Source organism: Copadichromis virginalis, linkage group LG15, assembly GCF_057382275.1.
Source record: "Copadichromis virginalis isolate Kocher_CV1m ecotype Utaka linkage group LG15, C_Virginalis_male_GT1.1, whole genome shotgun sequence".
NCBI lineage: Eukaryota > Metazoa > Chordata > Actinopteri > Cichliformes > Cichlidae > Copadichromis > Copadichromis virginalis.
Window position 1 is genome coordinate 25,757,320 of NC_140632.1, and position 19,505 is coordinate 25,776,824.

At 41.1% G+C, this 19,505-nt stretch overlaps 1 protein-coding gene across 1 annotated transcript in view; it reads right to left on the reverse strand.

The window, feature by feature from the left end:
• Nucleotides 1-2,212: 2,212 nt before the first annotated feature.
• Nucleotides 2,213-19,505, reverse strand: part of nmbr (neuromedin B receptor) — an 80,835-nt gene continuing 63,542 nt past the window's right edge. Inside the window, exons 4-5 of the mRNA XM_085432692.1 lie at nucleotides 6,647-6,885; nucleotides 2,213-3,614 (exon numbers count right to left, since the gene is read on the reverse strand). Coding sequence (XP_085288818.1) covers nucleotides 3,455-3,614; nucleotides 6,647-6,885 — 399 coding nt within the window. The 3' untranslated portion in view covers nucleotides 2,213-3,454. The remainder of the gene's footprint in view (nucleotides 3,615-6,646; nucleotides 6,886-19,505) is intronic.

Sequence of the window (19,505 nt, forward strand, 5' to 3'; positions counted from 1 at the left end):
AAGCTCAGAGAAAAAGTGGAACTTAATTTTTAACATGGATATGAGTCACTTTTTTTAAACTTTAAGAAACAGACAGAAGCCTTGCTGTATGTAGCCTTCTGCGAGCGTTCTTCTAATTCTTTGTAGATTGAAATTCTTTAAAACGTTTTGAGCTACACTAAAAACTAAAATGTTCCTCTTTCTTCCATGCCCAGATGTTTTGGCATGACTGTCATCACACCAGCCTCCTTAAAAGACAAAACGGTCATTTTTACCCCTGGCGGCAATGACAGCGTACAGAGTGACAGGATAAACATGATAGCGGCTCAGAGATGCTGCTCATTCCACTAAACCGACAAAAGACTCAAGCAGATGCAACTGAAGTGTGTATCCATCTGCACTGTTGCCCTTTAATGGTGACGTAAAACACACACACATACACAGACTACTATATTTTCACTAGTTAAGGGTTTCGAGCCATGCCTGGTTTATCACTGGCCTGATTGAATCCATAAAAGTTCTGATGAAGGTTATTCTGTGAAACTGAGCCATGGTCAAACTATAAGGTTCAACAGATGTGAACCTTATAGCCCGTTGACAGCTGCCTGCACGCTGTAATTTCAGCTTCTTACATTTGATTGTCTAATTTAAAAGCTACAAGCCTGAGGTGACGACCAGCAGCCAGGCTGCCCTGTAACCTGTCCTCTCTCCACTTTAAATAAGCCTTTAAAAAACATTTATTTCTACTAAAATATGGCAATGATGCTGCAGATTGGTGTGTGAGTGTGTGCCTGTGCAGAAGCATTTATTCTGTGACTGACATTCGAACAGGACTTTCCAACACAGGAAGGTGAAGCATGCACAACATCAAAGAAAACACACTCAGTTTAAAAGAGAAGAAAACTGACACCAAAACACGGTCAACAGGACGTCACAGCATCTCTTTGAAAATATGGCACAGATACTCCATCAGCTGTTGACGCTAAGGCAGAAGCACAAAGCTCTGTTAGGTTTTGCATTCACCAGGAAAGGCTTATTATCAAAATCTGATTCTGCGGTGACTTCAGTTACAGGTGAGCAAGATATTGTCGGGTGATGATGGTAATCTTGTTCCGTGGATGGGTGAGGAGCTGCTCCTGATTGTTAACAGTCGGTAACAGGATTCATTGAGGAGATCAAAAATGAGCATGAGTGTCACAGCTCTGTCCTCAAGAGCATAAGCCTGTGTAATTCTGTATTTCACAGGTCCATAAAATTTTGTGATGCAATTAGTTAGTAATTATGGAAGGAAAAGGGAGTTCAAACTAGTCGCTCTACTTCATAACCCGAGGAGTCTTCATGAAGTGCACAGCAGGGCAATGCTTTGCATTTATCTACAAGCAGGCTAACAATTAATTCACCAAATAATATATGTTTGGAAGCAAAGCACTTCCTATAATTTAGCTCTTATTAATGTTCCAGAACACCCTGAATCCACGTTTAAAGCCCTCTTGTTTCTACGTGGCTTTAACAGCTTCTTAAATTGGAATCAATCTGCTTTTCCCTTTTTTCACTTACATCTCCGGTTCCATTGTCAAATACTCTCGTGAGCCAAAGCTCCAAATATTGATGTCAGTGAAATTTGTAATACCTCTGGAGGTCACCTGTGATCATAATCCACTTTAAATCTGCAATCTAAGATTGCACTGCAAAGTATGCATCACATTTGAGCCAATAATAAAGTCCAGTATTGGGCTGAAGTGTGTCGGGTCGGTAGTTCAGTAAAAATCAGTTTTTTCTTCTGCTTCTCTCAGAGCTGTGGAGGCCGATATAAATGAAAGCCTGGAATCGTGCCACTACACTCGGCAAGTAAAACCACTCACAGAAAAAGACATTTCAAACCTATCAGGAGAGCAAAAGTCTCTTAAAGCTCGAAGGATAATGAGACGGATGACATGAAAAGCAGGAGGAAGAGTTTGCTGCCTTTCAAAAGACTCTGCAGTTTATTGGCAGCCAAACAACAGCAACATTAAAGTCTGCAGTTCAAAAACAGAAACATCAGGGAATCTGAGTAAAACAGAGACTCTGCTGATGTGAGCAGACGGGTTCAGGTTCCCCTTTTAACACCAAAACTATGGCAACAGCAGCATTCATTTTAAAATGAAAAGCAAGAGCTGCTGTTTGTTGGCTGTGAGGGGAATTTCTCCTGTACAAATATACATTAAAGTAAATCAGCGATCTCACATCGCAAGATCATTTCCTTCTCATGAGTAAATCAAGAGCTGCAGCTTAAGCTATGTGCCTGTCAGTCATTTTCAATCAGACCCAAGATGTTTCCTCAGTTTGGCCAGCAACTCAATTTGAAGCAAGAGAAAGTGACCCGCAGCTTTCCAGCAGAGGATTATGGATCACACTCTGTGCTCGAGCTTCTCAGGTTGGCGATGCTACCGCCTGCAGAAATAGGCCACACTGGGTACTTTCCTAACACCCAGCAGCACTTTGAGATTTGCTCCATGAAAACACAAGCAGGACCTTGGTGAGGACAAATGCCCGCTGGCCTCCAACTCAAACCGCCTGTGTTATTGTTCAAGGACCAGAGGGCTAACGAGAGCAGCCCTGCCAGACCCTGTTCTCATCAGAGGTCCTTATGAGTTCAACACACACAGCAAGTTAAAGAGTTTAAGGCTGCTTCCAGTAATGTGACATCCAGAAAAACTAAAGCTGGCACCAGAGAAGCACTTTTCACAAAAAATGTTTTAAGACTGTTAGCTGTTAAAACCTGGTGGATACAGCAAGCAACAGAGCCACAAAACAAAGAGCTACCAAACAGATTCAGGTTCAAGTGCGTTCATCTCCAAAGTGGTTTTAGGAAGAGTTCGGATAAAGACAGGCCACACCCCATCACTGAGTAGCCTCCGAGCATTCTCCGAGACCTTGGATAACATGTGAACATTTTTCCTCTGAGAGTTCTGAAACCTTTATCTGAGTGCAGCAGACAAACGAGCCCACTCAGTGAAATCAACACACAAAAATGGCTTTTTAGATGAGTCCATTGACGGTGAGCCTCCCGGCAGCAAAGCACAGAGAAAACGAGCAATAGCTGCAGATATGCTAACGTTGCAGCCATGCTGTCGGCTTTAAAGTCTGTGAGGCTTTTCTCACAAATTTGATTCCATCCATCTTTATTTTTTATGCAGTTACTGTTAATAAATCTGGAGAATCATCCTGGAAAAAAGTGTTCTTAGTTTTTATACTGTCCATCTTGTATTTCTAAGAGGCACTTTCTGTTTGGTTGCCAAGGTAAGGATGTAGACGATAACTCTGATGGGAAAGGAGCGACCGTTGCAGCCATTCAACTTGTACAAGACTCGTGTCCGCTGTCCTTCCCTCCACCATCCATCGCTGCTCCGCAACAGAAAACCTCTCCTACGATAGTCCAACATTTCACACTCGGGAGGAGGTGAAGCTGAAAATGTCAGACTCTTAGCGTCCTGCTTCACAGAGCCACTTCCTGTCTGTTGGGGTTTCCATTGGCTGCCGGAGCGAGGGCAGCAGTGGGCGTGTTCTTCTTGATGGAGGTGAGGCGGATGTGGGAGGTGCTATGCAGATAGCTGGCTTGGCGCTCAGGGCGAGGACCTCGACCACATCGCAGCTGACTAAGGAGGAAGAAGAAAGCAAAACTCAGTGCAGATGTTAGTGGCGGGATTCCTGTTTACCAGATATTTTTATTGTTAGGAGTTTGCATGAATGTGGGTTGAGGCGTAAACCTCTGAGTGGTCAGTAAGCCTCTGTATCCCGATATAAACACCAGCCCTTTTACCATTTCACAGATGAGGAGAGGTTTGTGGGGAACATGCAGTGTGTCTGCTGAAGCTGAAAGCATGTGAGATTAGCGTGTTAAAGTTTTACAGGATCGTAGTTTCGTAGCTGAAAGGGCAAAAAGAAATCAGGTCTGGTTTCCATTTATTAGACTCATGTCACTGAATTCTGTTTTCATAAGCTGACATTTCAAACTTATCACTTCTTTGTTCCACTACAAAGAGTTTTGTGCTTTTGCTTTATTATCTCTGAAAGGTCTTATTAGCTCTGTGATAGAGAAGATGATTGTAGCCCTGGGACTACAGAGTTTTACTCAGTAACTGTCTTGGCAAAAGAACTCACAGCAATGGTTGCACATCTATCTTTTTCCATGTTTCAACAAATTTTTAACATTTAAACCTGCTGTGGAGGAGAGGATTGCTAGCTCTCTTCTGCTTTTCCCTGACTCATTGCTGGTCGTCGTTGTGTCACTGCCATCAGCCTAAATATCTGGAACCGTGCGCACACGATCCTGCCTGCTCGATACCACTACTGGTGGTCAAAAATACAACAGTGTAATTTAATCTGTCTGCAGCATGTGAGAACATTCACTGTGTTTAAGTTCTTCTTTCAGACTTTAGCACAAATGTAGATCTGCATCTAGAGTCAGACGTACAAAAGAACAACAACAACAACAAAAAACTCAGCATGGGAGTAAAGACTGGACTATGTATGCACAGAGGGTTGATGGGGGAGCAAAAGAAAACAATTCAAAGACAGAGATGAAACAACCCAAAAGATAACCACCAACATAAAAGAAATGCAGTGAAGGCATTAAACTCAATAAACTCCAGGCAGAAACCAGAAAACACAGAAACTCTTCACTCGAGTAGAAATAAAGCAAAACACAAAAACTAGAAGCTCTAGGATAATAATGAGGAGTAATCAAAACAGGAATGCACTCTGACTTTTCTGTAACAGAAGAACCTTCACAGAACTCACACAGGAAACTAAGAATTCAAATCTCCTTAAATACATCAAACCCAAGGACCACAGGACTGCTGTCGGCTGTTCCTGCTTTAAGTCATAGCTCTGCAGTTTGGTTGTCTGCAGTTTTACTTCCTCTACTTCTCTTTTGTAGAGATTCTCATTCAACAGTAGCTGATGAAGAATTTAGTTCTATGCTGATTTTTTTAGCCAATAATTAATCACTGATTACAGCCTATATGGAAAATCTGCATCACGTCAGCCACAGATGAATGCCTCTTTCCAAAGAACTATTAAAAACTAAAAAGCATGCATGTGCTGGAGATATTTTTCTTCCAAAAGTCATAATCCTCAGAAACAGGCACACATGTTAATTGGCTCTCTGGGTGCAAAAGGCGAAGAAACATTTCTGTACTTGAAGTAAATCATCACACATGGACAAATTAAATTGTTCACCTGTTACATTCTTCAAAACAGGCAAATAGCTATAATTGCATCCCAAAGGCACATTTTACTTTTCCTGCGGCGTCTCTGCTGCTTCTGAGGTGTCACGACCTGCTGCAAATCTGAGCTGAATGAGAGAAAAGCCCGTCCCCGGGTCACGGTTTCCTGCTTTTTGGGAAGGCTGTGCCATGGTTACGGTGAAGAGTTTAAATTTGGGTTTCCATCGTGCGGAGGCAGAAACATGATGAGTTTCAGGAGGTTTATTGGGTACTCAGGAGGAGTTTTAGAAAATGGCGAGGCTATGATTATTTTTCAGCAAGTTATAAGAATCCATTCAGACTGAAGAATGAAATACTCGCTGTGTGGTTTTTATCTGAATGCTCAGTCTTGTATAAATGTTCGTCCTCTAGAAAGTTTTGATTAGTCTGTGACTGCAGCTTCATGCGGTGTAAACACTCGGAGCACAAAACAACACAAACACGCTGCCAATGGCGTGCAGCGCAGACGAAGCGCGGCCTCGGCATGCAAAGACATTTCCATCCGTATCCTTCCACCGTCTGTAAATCAGCTACATTCACATTTTATTGATGCAATCAGTAAAGTAGTAAAGACTCACTGGAGCATTCAGCCTCTGCTTGTTTTCCACCTTTTTATGGTGACAGCAGTTAATGTGAGCAGTAATAGAGTTAGCTGTAGCAGCGTCCAGTAAATCAGCATGCCGTGAACATTTCTACCTATAGTGAAGACAAACAGCAGCATTCATACATTCAATCTAATTTCTTCTTCAGTAGTCGACGTAAAATAAACATGACCACGTAATTAAGCGTGTTTTATATCACAGAACAGCCGAGACGAGCTCTGAAGCTCCTGCATTCGCTGGCTGACATCAAGCATCTGCCTCTGCTTGATGATTTTGATTTTTGAAGCTGATATTTGTAACTTTAACTCTGAATAACACACAATTCTGGCACCAGTGAATTTTAAATAAATGTAGAGCACTGACAGGCTGTTTGGGAAAATTACTGACATATTTCTGAATGACTGACGGACATCTTCAGTGGGAGCAGCTGAACCTGCAGCTGAGAGCAGAGTGAGATGTTAGTCTTTTATAGACACTGAAAAAATTAATTCAAGGGAAATGTATTCAAATGTAGCTTTTTCCATATGTTTATTTTTATTATTATTCTTTATTATTTTTCTTTTCTGGGAGTTTTGTGTGTATCCAAATAAGTGCTGCTGAACATTTTACTAATCCAAATGCTGCAGTGCAGTTATGAATAACACTCTGCAGGAGCACACCAGTGTGCACACTTTGGAAATATTAAAGGGGGAACTTGCCCACCTTATTGTTTGTGAGATGTTTGAGAACAGTGTCATCTGTCTCTATTCTCTGGGGCAGTGCAGGGATCTGGTTAGGTAACATAACCGTCTCAGGTAAAAGCACCTCAATAACTCTGACCTGTTGAAGTGTCTGCGGAAACTCTCACTGAGCAGGTAGAGCGCAAACGGGTTGACGCAGGACGAGGAGAAGCTGAGGACCCGGGCTAGAAGAGTGATGACGAGGTGGGCCAGCGACAGATCCATCTGGTGGTAGTGGAAGGAGCGGTACATGTAGAGGACGTGGTTTGGGAACCAGCACAGGGCGAACAGGCCCACAAAAACCAGCACGATCTTAGACAGACGCTTCCTCGTCTCCATCTGGAAGAAAAGGATTTAAAGCGATGAGACATCACAAGCTGGAGGGACTGAACACAAAACAGTTTTCAGTAAACAGAGCTGAAAAATTTCCAAACTACATCTTTGTTGTTACACTTTCTCTTACCGTACACTACTAAATCTCCATTTGCACTATTTGCCTATTTGCACTACTCTGCCTGGTTTACACTCAATGTCACTTACCCATTATATTGTATATTGTATAGCTTTCTTGTTATATGTAAAATTGTATTTATTTAAATTTTTACTTTTTAATTATTTTACTTGCATTTTTAATCACTTTTATATTTAATTATATTTAAATGTTCATTTGCTATTTATCTAGGGATTGAGAGTAACGCAATTTCTATTCTCTGTATGTCCTGTACATGTGGCAGAATCGACAAATAAAGTTGACTTTGACTTTGACTTTGACAAATGGAACTCACTGGATCTCACATGATCAGACCTCTCTGTGATTCATTAGAGGAAACATGAGCTGTGGAGGTGACTTGGAAAAGAAAAGGATCTGTCTGCATGTTGAACTGTCTGATTCTTATAGTTTGGCCAGGGTCACAATGAGAGCATGTGGAGGGGATACAAACTTTGACAGGGGGGCAAATGGCTCAACAAAAGCAGGAGGGGACATTCACGCTGTCTCTTATGTGCACTATGTTACACTTGCACACATCCACAACGTCCATAAACACAGATTATAAACTAAGATGCCACGAATACAAAAACCTTAAAGGTGCATTTAAAAACACAGACATGGTCCTTTATAAAGGACTTTCCCTTCATGACTTCTTAGTCTTTTCTATATTTGTCTCACTTTCTTGTTTCAGATCATTACAGACACAGTGTTCTATTGTATTTTTATCTGTATTTACTGTACAGCACTTTGGTCAGCCTTGGTTGTTTTTAAATGTGCTCTATAAATAAACTTGACTTGACTTGACTTGACTTGACTTGACAGACATGTTGGTATGAAACAAAGATGGGGTGTGTGTCTTTGTCACAGACTCTGAGTGCAGAGTGTCCTCCACACATTTCCAGATGTTTTGCAATTTTCAAGTGAGGTCTTTAAAGATTTAAAGCCAGCAGTGGTTTAATGATCTGTTTTTGGTTCCATTAGGAATGAAGGGAACTTCCCAAAGTCTGCCTTTGATGGCCCATCAGCTCCAACAGCTCCATCAGCTGCAGTGCCCTCCTCAGTAACTGCTGCAGAAACACTCAGCTACTATGATATGTTGTTACTCCAGTAACTTTTCAATGTTTAACTGTTTCCATTACAGCCTTTACTTATAGCTGTAATAGTGTGTCAGTAGAATTCAGCTGAGGGGGCACAGTGACCTTTTTCGACACTCCTGGCCCCCGGGGACGTCCCTAACGCAGAAGCTCATTTTGGCTAAAGGTCTTTCTTTGTTAAAGTGACTCCTGCCTACTCCCGCCTGTATGCAGGGCCACAGCCACACATACTCGATGCTTTGTTGGTCGTCCCTTTTAAGAACATTCAATGGTTTTGGGGGCATATGTCTGAGCACTGCTGCAAACGTATTAGAAAGGGCGTGTTGGAGTCCATCCCGGGCATGCATTTTATTTATTCTTCCTGAAATTTGTAACTTTTATACATTTTACATGGAAATTGCTTTGCAAAGAAAAACTCAGAATCAGGAACCAGGTGACAGTTAAACAAGAATGGCAGTTTCCCAAGTAAGTCACCTGCATTATTCAAGTTTTTGTTTAAACCTTTTGCTTTTATAACCTCACGCTTGGATCACTGCAACTCCCCTTTAATAGGGGTTGGCCAGGGGACTTGGTCACACCTACAACTGGTGCAAAATGCTGCGGCACGGTTTTTAACTGGTAAAAGAACATTTGAGCATATTACTTCGGATCTCCTTACACTTGCTTCCAATTTAATTTAGGATCGCTTTTAAAATCCTTTTACTGTTTTTTAAATCCTTAAATGGCGCCTGTATATTTGTCCGATGTGGTACAGTCCTATGTCCCCCCTCGTTCACTCCAGGCAGCCGAGCAGCTGTTGCTCTCACTCCCTAAATCACAGCTGAAACTTCTCTATTGTGGTCCCGAAGCTTTGGAATGATCTTCCTCTTCAAGTTAGGCAATCTACGTCAGCGGTGGTTTTTAAATCCAGGTTGAAAACTAATTTTTTATTCACTGGCTTTTGACTCACTGGGTAACTGACATTGTTATTTTATTGTTATTTATTTAGTTATTTATTGTAGTTCGTGTTCTCTTTATATTTCTGCTGTACAGCTTTGGTTGACCATGTGTTGTTTTTAGTGTGATAGTTTTTAGTGTGATAGTGCTATATAAATAAATTATAGTATGGTAAACTTTTATTTATAGACATTTATTTTTATTTACTTTATTTTATTGTATTAATGTTTTGTTTTAGGTTTGCTGTGACAAATGTCTTCAGTCACTGAATCATTGAATCGTCCAACCCTCTATCTGTTCACATACACACAAGCACACACACACACACGCACACACACACGCACGCACGCACGCACGCACACACACACACACACACACACAGTATAACTTGTACGCTTATTTATATGATGTAATTCTCCAATAATACAACCTATGTTCAGAGTTCTTGTGTATCCCTGCCTGCACACATTTGTTTGGCTTGATTTTTAGTCTTTGGAGGATAAAGTCATTACTGCATGGATTGTCTCACTAATGAGTGTTTTTGCAAAACTCAGCGTTGGCTAATTAGAATTTAAGAAAACCCACCATCTCCTCCCTGAACACCATAAAAAATGTTTGTCACACAAGTTGAGTACGAATATTTTGTGACAGCTGGGATGTTCATGAAAAGCTTTCCATTATTATGGTTTTGCTTTTTTTTCTGTGTCTGATGGTTCTGCCCAAAACATATTATTTGTTGGAAGTGAGCAGCATATAAATATGGAGACTGATCTGTATTTAAAGATGAAGAATAAACCTTTCTGGAGACCAAAGCAGAATAAAAGCTCTCAGGGAGGATGCTGAAGTGGATGGATGGGTCAGCTTCCGCCAATCAGACATGCTGGTTTATTTTAATAATGACTGCAATCTTCCCACAACCTCAGTCAGTTTTGTTTGTGATTGCAGATCAGAAAACAACATGCAGTTCTCACTTTAAGGCAACGTCACACCAAACAAATATTCATGTAGGCCATTTCTTCTTACAGTCTGATGCTGATTAGTTAGAAGCAGATTCTGTGAGCCAAAGTTTCTATGGTCTTCATCAGTCGCACCAAAAGGCAATAGGACTTAATAGTAATTTTTTGACTAATGAGTTGTCAGAAGTGGTGAGTCTCTCCACAGCATGTCCCATTTTTCTGTATTAAACACTTGTAACTGTATTGAATGAATCCAGAAGGCAAACAGAGTTGAAACAGTTGCCTTCATTAATGGGTTTACATTTGAAAAAGGTGTACATACATCTGAAAAATGAATACATAAGAACAAAGCAAGTAAAAAAAAACCCACAAGAGTTGACCCAAATGTCTGTTTGAACAGAGGAGGATGCCACAGTGTTGAGGGAAAGGTTTTGTAGCTAAGCTTAGTTTTCAGACAGGTACATGGAATCACGAGAAGACCCAGGGATCCAGCGTGGAGAATAGGAGTGGTTATCAATGATATAAGTGCGGGCTTTGTCTCGTAAGTTCATAAAAGAAAGAACTAAGATTTTAAAATGATACCTAGACCTGACTGGAATCCTCTTCAGACACTTGTTTGTAGCAGAGTATGTTGAAAGCATTTTGTACAGTTGGGAGGCAATTAATAGATGCATTATACAGACAACAAAATAGACCATTACAGTAGTCGATGCGGGAGGAGATGAAGCCAAGAACAAGAATGTCCAGTTCACTTTTTGAGACAACAGTCCTAAGTTTAGGAATATGTCTTAAATAGAAAAAGTAAGCGCGAGTCAGAAACTTGTTATGAGCATCAACAGTTAAAGAGTTATGTGCGCTAGCTTGAACAGTGGATGAGAAAGAGCTCCAGAATGATAATTAAAGACTCAGTCTTATTTGTGTTAAACTGCATAAAAATATTTACCGTCCAACCATTCACTGCATTAAGTCAGTTAAAAGCAGAGGCACAGTTGATTGTCGTCAGCATACGGATGACTAGAAATGGTTTATAGCTAGTAATAATGAGACCTAATGGCAGGATATACAATGAAAACCAGATGATAATTCAGCCACATCTGACCAGAAACTGCCAACTGAGTCATCGCAGTGAAGAATAAAACTCTTTCCACAAACGCATCTGAGCAGCATAAATTAAATGGGCTTACTTGTCTTTGTCCTCACAAATAGTTGAACCTACTAAACCACCTGCTAATGCTAAAAATGGTAAGATGCTAACACTGGATTGACAATGACAAGATGAATTCATGCTGCTTTTTGTTTGTCAGGCAGGACACGGAAATGCTTAGAAGCAAACATGAGAGATCCTCGCAGTAAAAACAGTAAATCCAGCAGTTTTGCCCCTCGATTGTTTACTCTGGTGTAAAAATGTACTCAAGCTCGATGGAACTGACAGTTTGACTCCCATTGGGACTTGCATATGAAAAGCAACGATGAAACGGATGGAAAACAGAATGAGTGATGGGCGGAGACTCCAAAGAATGGATTTAGGATTATAATACCAGCAGATGCATGGAGCGTACGCCATCATGAGAGGAACCTGACCTTGTCAGTCTGATGCTCAGCGATTGTTAGAGACACATGGAAAAAGGTCAATCATGTCAGTCAAATGCATTTTACACAGGTCACAGCCCAGCTCGATACAAACACGCAAAAAATGTCAGCGGCGTTTCTTCAAAGAGCTTCTCTGTGTAGGGCAGAGGTCACACCCATCAGACTTGCTGGCTTTCTGATGCTCCTTTAAACAGGAGAGCAGCACACCGACCTTCACCATTCCCTTTTTAAAATCCTCATGAGCACAAATTAAACTCCGAGTGCATTCAACCTTCTCACTGCAAACACAGAAAGAAGTAGAAAATCAGCTCTGCAGTACGATGTTTGACACAAAAGGCCACACGGAGTACTCGGTGGAGGATTTTATTCCCCCTCAGGTGCACAGAGGTTTTTTCCTTCTCTGTGCTTGCATCTCTTTGATATTTCAGTGACTCGCCATGAACGTCACAGCACTGCAGCGAGACACAGTTTGTCAGTAACAATCAGCCAGTGCAGAGTAACAAGGACCGGGGGCCATCTGTGTGTCAACTTCATTATATCCTCTGCTGATTGGCTGTCACAGGAGTCACCTAAATCCTCTCAAGACTTGTTTAACTTTTTGAAGTTTCATTTCACTCCTTTGACCAGAATGTGTTAGTTTTAAATTCTGTGTCATTTGATTTGTTAGTTTTAGTCAAAGTTGACACACAGACGCGTGTCAAAGAAATGATCAGCATCCCACACCCAGGACTTTGAGTTTCACAGCAGACAACAGGCTCATGTGAAGCTGTAGCGCACAAGTATCAATTTCATGGGGTAGAGATTTTTATTTGGGAAAATTTCATGTTTTTAAAGGATAGAGATAATAGATTTTTAAATAGATTTTAATTGTAGTAAAACCCCTTCTGCGAGCATCTGCCAGCTTGATTAGCAGCATGAAGCCAGCAGCAGCTGAGAATTCGCAGCAGGACCTCCCGACAGCATCACCTGCAACCTGCAGTCGCCACAACCAGCTGCTTCTCCTACTCACTGAAAGTTTCTGCTGCACTGTAACTTCACTCCTAACTCCTGTTTCACTATTTATCTGGAGGCAGGTTTGTCTTGTTTTTAATTTAAGCAGCCAGTTAGCATGTGGTAACAGACTACTAGGTATGTCTGGACAGGGTCAACATCCTTGTCAAATATGCTACTACAACTAATAATAACGGTCATAAGTCCTGTATTTTATTTCAGACATTAACCACACAACACTGTTAGCACTTATTTACACTTCTTTGGCCCTGAAATTCTCTGCTGATGTTTAAATGTTGTATCAAAGCGTAAGTTGCACACAATAAGAGGATTGTCAGCAAGTAAATAAATTAACTGAGGCGTGCATGTGTTTCTTTTACACAGTGAACCTCTTTAATGAATACGTTGTGCTGCGTAAAGAACAGATGTGTCTTTCCAGCTACACATCATTAACAGCAGCCAGCTGCTTCTCACCTCACCTGACTCCACCATTAAAGATGAGAAACGTTTGTATAATAAAAAAAGTTAAAGCGACAGCAAACTCTGCTGATTGCAGAGCAGGAATCATCTCAGTGCTGCAGGCGGGCTGCTGATTTGTGTTTGCTCTGATTTGCTGCAGCACTCGGGCAGCGCTTGGCATCTTTCCCGAGATCCTCTTAGGCACCTGCTGCTACGGGCCATTATTCATCTGGAAGGCTGGATTATGTCAGTGTGTGTTTGCATGAACTTTTAGAGGTACAAATAAACTTTTCCTACTTCTAATTTCTTTGCAGTTTGTAAATTATTTATTTATTGTGTGTGCCTGTGCCTCTGCATGTGAGTGTTTGTGCTCATCTGGGAGTTGAGAGCTGTCGGCTCCCATTAGAGGTACGTCTGAGATGGATCCATCACACAGCCATCACTCTGTCATTTTGCTTTCACACTCCACATGCTGCAAAAATGCCAATATCCAGAAAAGCCACAACAATCCAGAACTCAATACACATAACTGACAGTGAGACCCATGAACCAAAGCACAGGGTCATACAGAAACATGAAGACAGAAATCAGGGACTCAACAATAGCACACGGAATCAGACCTGATAGTTGAATAATAAAGAAATCCAAAACTTAGCCTGTATGAGAATCCAAAGTTAGGACGCTTGGAATAAACCCTCAGTAGAAGCCCAAGAATCCGATGCCTTCATCAAACAATTAAAAAAGAAAAAAAAACTTTAGAAAAAACCATGGGACCAAGACGGCAAGGAGAGGCTTCATTTCGTACTCGGTCGGAGTGTGGCGGATCTTAGTGTCTTGCTAAACATCATAAACCTGGGAGGAGGACGGTTCCACAGTGTTGGTGTTCCACTCATGTGTAAACTGTAAAAACAAAAATACTTATGAGCAAAATGGTTGATTATGACATCTTATTAGTATAAATTACAGTGGACATTCCCATTGTCCTTCAAGGAGCAGACACATTTGGGCCTAATCAGCACTGCTTTTGCACAGGTGCCAAGTGACTGATTTAAAAGTTACACAAGTCCTCAGCTGGACTGGAAGTGGGTCACAGAAAGTTTTCATGGCTTAGCTGAGACTCAAATGTCACAACACACCTGACATTTGACCCAACCAAGGTGGACTACTGGCTGAGTTTGACTTAACACTACCAGTCAAATAAAATGCAAATATGGATCATATGTGGGTTGTTGTTATCAGGCCAGTATTCCTGGAAGGAGTCACTGCAGGTGAGGTGAAGAGCTTTTCTAAAGTTAACAGCTACACTTGTTACCACGGTTCCAGTGACAGCCTCCATCACCCCTCCACCTCTCCACCTGTTCAAGCAGAAAAGTGTTTTCTTTAACAGACCATAAAAGTTGATTTACTGGCCCAGGGAGGCCAAACTAGTGTGGACACCTTGAGGATTTTGCACAGTAATTTAGACAGTTATTTCAAAGTCTTATCTAAACTAACTGGTTTTAATGATGGTGAAGGAAAACAATAATTTGTAGCTTTTCTTCCACCTTTTTTTTCTTCTAGCACCTTCTTTTCTCTTTTAAGTGGATTTGAAGTGTTTCTCTATGTGAGCTTTTGTCTGTATTATTTTAAGGTGTTCACCTTAAAGATAATAGTGATTTGGCAGTATTTCAACAAAATCGAATAATTTTTGATCTGTAGCGGTTTCTTATAATGCCTTTAGTCAATCATTGTTACTTAAAATCAGCCCCAAAAATTAACACTCTGAAGACTTTCAACAAAATTCCAGTCAGTGCTTTCCCAGGAAGACAAGACAGGAAGCTCCCAATGTGTGAGTCTAAAGCCTGGTTGGTTTCATGACCTTGTTTCACTCATGTTAATGCAAACATTCACAAAGCAATTGTCGGTACCCCAAAGCTTTAGGTATAGCTTTAAATGTAGCTTTAGTTCTAGCTTTAGGTCTTTTCTAAGGTTGAGCTGCCTGATGGTGGTCATCCATCGCAGGCAGACCATACCTCGGATTCATGTTTCCATATTCTCAGATGCTTTGTTGCTCATGTCGACTTTTCACCCTTACACATCAGTGTAAAACTGCGTTTGTATTTCACCATGTTGATGCATTAGACGTAATCAGTGAATATTACTTGTGTACTCTTTTTTTACACTTTGAATTTAAGCATGTGTCTTTCCTCAGACAGTGTTATTCAGCTCTTCTCTGACTGTCTCAGCCTGAGAAAAAATTGACTTTCAATCATGCAGATCAACCACCTTCCTCGGTGTGCTTTGTGGCTTCTCGTTGGCAGCACCTGAAAAGATCTCTGTTCGATCAAAATGCAGCACTATGAAATGAAATTTGCTGGGAGCATCTTATCTGTGCATGCATTGTCTGACTTCTGCCTTTGGCTTGTTTTTGATTCTCACAGCTTGTTTGTCTGAGGGAAAGTCGCAGTGATGATTAAAAGAAAAACTCTGATTGTTAGTGGGAAACAAGACACGAACAGGCCTCTCTTGTATCAAGTTCACACACTTTGTCAACACATCCATCCACCTGAGCCATTTCACTTTAAAAGGAGAGCTGCACCTTATCAAACATATGCAGCAAAAACACATTTCGATGCAGCAGGCTGGATACGTGAAAAACTCCACACCATAAAGACTTTAAATGTCGCCATAGGAAGTTGAACTTTCTCAACTCCTGTTGTTGGATGTGTGATGACAACAAGCATGAAAAGCAAAAGAAATCTGGGAGTGAGAAGCAAAAAGAACTTGTCTCTGCTGCAGGGCACACACTCCAGGCTACAGAGGGAAATGTGAGTATGGATTCATTCATATTTCTGATGCTGACGTCAGTAGTTGAGTTGGAAAAAACAGAGTCCATTCACCCACACAAAACTTTCATGATATGAAGGTTTCAGAACTCAGAGGAACAACTCTGAATAAAAACATCTCAGAAGCAAAGTATGAATAAAGTTAGAGGGAACAAATATGCATGCATCAATACAGGAATCATGGGGTGTACTTCGTTTTTCATAGACTGCATAGACACTAAGTACACCCCATTATTCAATAATAAGACGATAAGAACTTGTGTTGTTTGCTGTAAGCCTCTTTTAACAGAATAGCTTCAGTTCTTTGAAGTACAATCAGGAAATTTCTGTTGCAGATTTACTGCTGTGCTCAGGATCATTGCCCTGTTAATGACCCAGTTTGGTCCCAGCTTTAGCTGTGGGACAGACAGCCTCACATATAGAAAACTCTAGAATACTTTGTTAAACAGATGAGGCCACTGAGTGACTGCAAGATGGTCAAACGATCATAACTGCGCAGCTGATCTGATGTGTTTGGTTTACGCCAAACCTGCTGCTGTGCATTATGGAGAGAATCTCCACCTTCTCAACAGTCCAAAGGACTTTATTACAGAAGTCTTGTTGTTTGTGCAGATGCAGCTTTACACACTCGGGCGCCCTGCTGGCACACCCTGGAGTTTCTCTGACCATTGCATGATCAGAACTTTGGATGAATTTTCTGCAATGTCCAAACCTAGGAAGATTGGTGCCATTTTATCACACACCTGTTAAGGTTTTAGGAATTTTTACCCAGACCGGTTAAATGCCAATTTTACAGAGTGGTCACAGAATCTCTTTAGCAGCTCCTGGGTCCTACTTACCCTCCTAATTCCTATAAAAGCAGGAAGGGTGTACTTAGTTTTTCAGAGTCCTTAAAGCTCCACATACAAACCTCTACACACACACACACACACACACACACACACACACACATATATATATATATATATATATATATATGTATATATATATGTGTGTATATATATATATATATATATATATATATATATATATATATATATATGTATATATATATATATATGTATATATATATGTGTGTGTGTGTGTGTGTGTGTGTGTGTGTGTGTGTGTGTGTGTGTGTGTGTGTGTGTGTGTGTTTATATATGGTACTAATGATATTCTGCGTGTTTATCAACCCTCCGCTGATGGACTGTCATGCTGTCCTGGCAGATGGCTGGCATTCTCTGAGCTTGGAGATTTCTTCCTGTTAAAAGGGAGGGTTTTTTTCTCACTGTCACCAATTGTTTCCTCAAAGAGGCTTCTTTGAATCCTGAGGTTTTCTCTGTATTATTGTAGGGCCCTTACAATATAAAGCATCTTTAAGCGATTTCTGTTGTGATTTGCTGCTATACAAATAAAACTGCAGTGAATCATTTAATTTTGGGACAACAGCCCGGCCGTTAGCTTCAGCTTCATCTAGCTAAATGCCCTTCCAGTAACGCACAGGAGTGTGAGAGACCACGAGCAGCCTCACTCCAGTGGTTTAAAACCGAGCAGGGTCCTCGCAGAGATGTAGAAGAGCAGCCCGTCCAAACACACGCACTCAGACTCCATCTACTACAGTTTCGTTTTGTAAACTCTGTGACTGGAGGGCTTTTCTGTGGGCCTTTCTTTTGTGAGCATTTCATGAATAAACATGAACTTTTCTCACTGTTTTCATATCAGAGACAGAAGATGGAAAAGTCTCACTAAAAGCTGCTGCTGCAACAACCTCTGTGTGTTTCTGAAGTGGCAGCCTTTGTGTGTGTTGTTGTTGGCCCTTACTGCTGCTGCTATTGTTGGAGGTTTTGCTGAAAGCACATGTGGCAGCAAAACAAGAAAGAGACTAATTATGATGTATACTCCACTGCTTATCTGAGGGGCTGCTGTGATACAGGACCTACAAATGCTTGGAAGCACCAGTAGATGGTCAGAGGTGGGAGCCACGTGTGATGGAAAACAGCAGAAAAGGAAAGACACTTACTGCAACATGCATACATACTTCTGAAAATAGCTCATGTGGACACTCTTGATCAACACCATTAATTTATTTACAGAAATCACAAATGCCTTGCTAACCATTTCAGTTAATCCGAGAATAACAAAAACTAGAGCTAGCTGAAAAAAAGGCTATTTGGTTTTTGAGAAGCAAGCTCCAACAAATCCAAATGGCCCTCCAACCAGCATATTGTGGTGTCACAGGCCAGTTTCTGCTCTTTCCAGTTCATTAAACTAATTCTTTTTGCTCAGAGACATCCCAGCATTTAGTTGGTAGAAACTCTTTTTCATAAGCAAAAACTAACTTGGACTAAAACTTCTGTGGACATAATAAAGTGCACAGCTTCAGCCAAGATAATTGTCTTCAGTTTTCTGCTCTGCACACTGTTTAGTGTATAAAAGTGTTTTGCCAGCATCTTTGTCACACTGAACCACCTGTTGCTCTGAATATTATTCGTTTTTCTGTTGTGAAGATTACCCAGGAAAAATGGATAGGCTCGCTCTGTCCTCCTGCTCAACCAGGTGTTTTTGGCAGCTGGTGATTGGTTCTTATTTTCTCAAAGACCGGTTTAGTTGAACACCAAATATCTGCCATGTGTGACTAAACCTTTTGATTTGACTGTTGGTCCCTGTTGTCTATGTAAATGGATTGCAGTTATATTTAGCAAAGCTCAACGAATGCTTTTCCCTCCTGTTCTTTTCTCTGCCTGCTGTCAGTCCCATTCTGAGAGGAAGCAGGAAACTGCAGAAAAGCTGCTTCTGGAAACAAACATCGGTGACAGAGCTGAAGTAATGAGCTTTGAATGGAAAATGGCTACATTTACATAGACTAAGCATTCAAACAGAACTTTATTCTGTAGAACTGATGCAGTTTATTGATCCTAAATTGAGACCAACAGCCAATTTAGAGTTCTCTGTCTTCTGGTTTCTCTCCGTGTTCCGTGGTTGCGCTGTCTCCCTTGTCAGGTGTATACCCTTGTCAAGTCCGCGTGTCTGTGTTATGTTTCCTGTTTTACTTTGAAAGTCCATGTCTTATGTTAATGTGTCTGCTTTTGCTTCCCTTCCCTCATTAGCCCTGATTTGTCCCAGCTGTGTTTTCCTCCTGTCTCCCATTCACTGATTGCTCCCTCAGACAGCGAACATGATTGTCTGGACTGCGGGAGGAAGCTGGAGCAGCTAAGGAAACCTACAGAGCAAAAGTTGTAAATATAATTTAAGTTACCATTAGTGAAATGTTAAGGATAACATATCCTATAAATGTAATGAATACTGCCTACAGTTACTGATTCTGCAACTTTATAAAGGAGCGTTATCACGATGTGGCATGCTGTCCTGCTGGAAGCAGGAAGAAGATGGTGCATCTGGATCATAAAGGGATGGATGTGGTAAGCAGAAACACGGAGGAAGGCTGTGGGGTTTAAATCATATCTGCATATCTTGACTACAGTGAGTGGTTATTTGAGTTAGTGTTGCCATCTTGTCAGCTCTCCTCTTCCCCGACTCAACAAGGCATTTTCTGCTCTCCCTGGATGTTCTGGGTCATTCTCTGTAAACCCTAGAGGTGGTCCCTGTAGATCAGCAGCATAGATTATTCTAAGTGCTG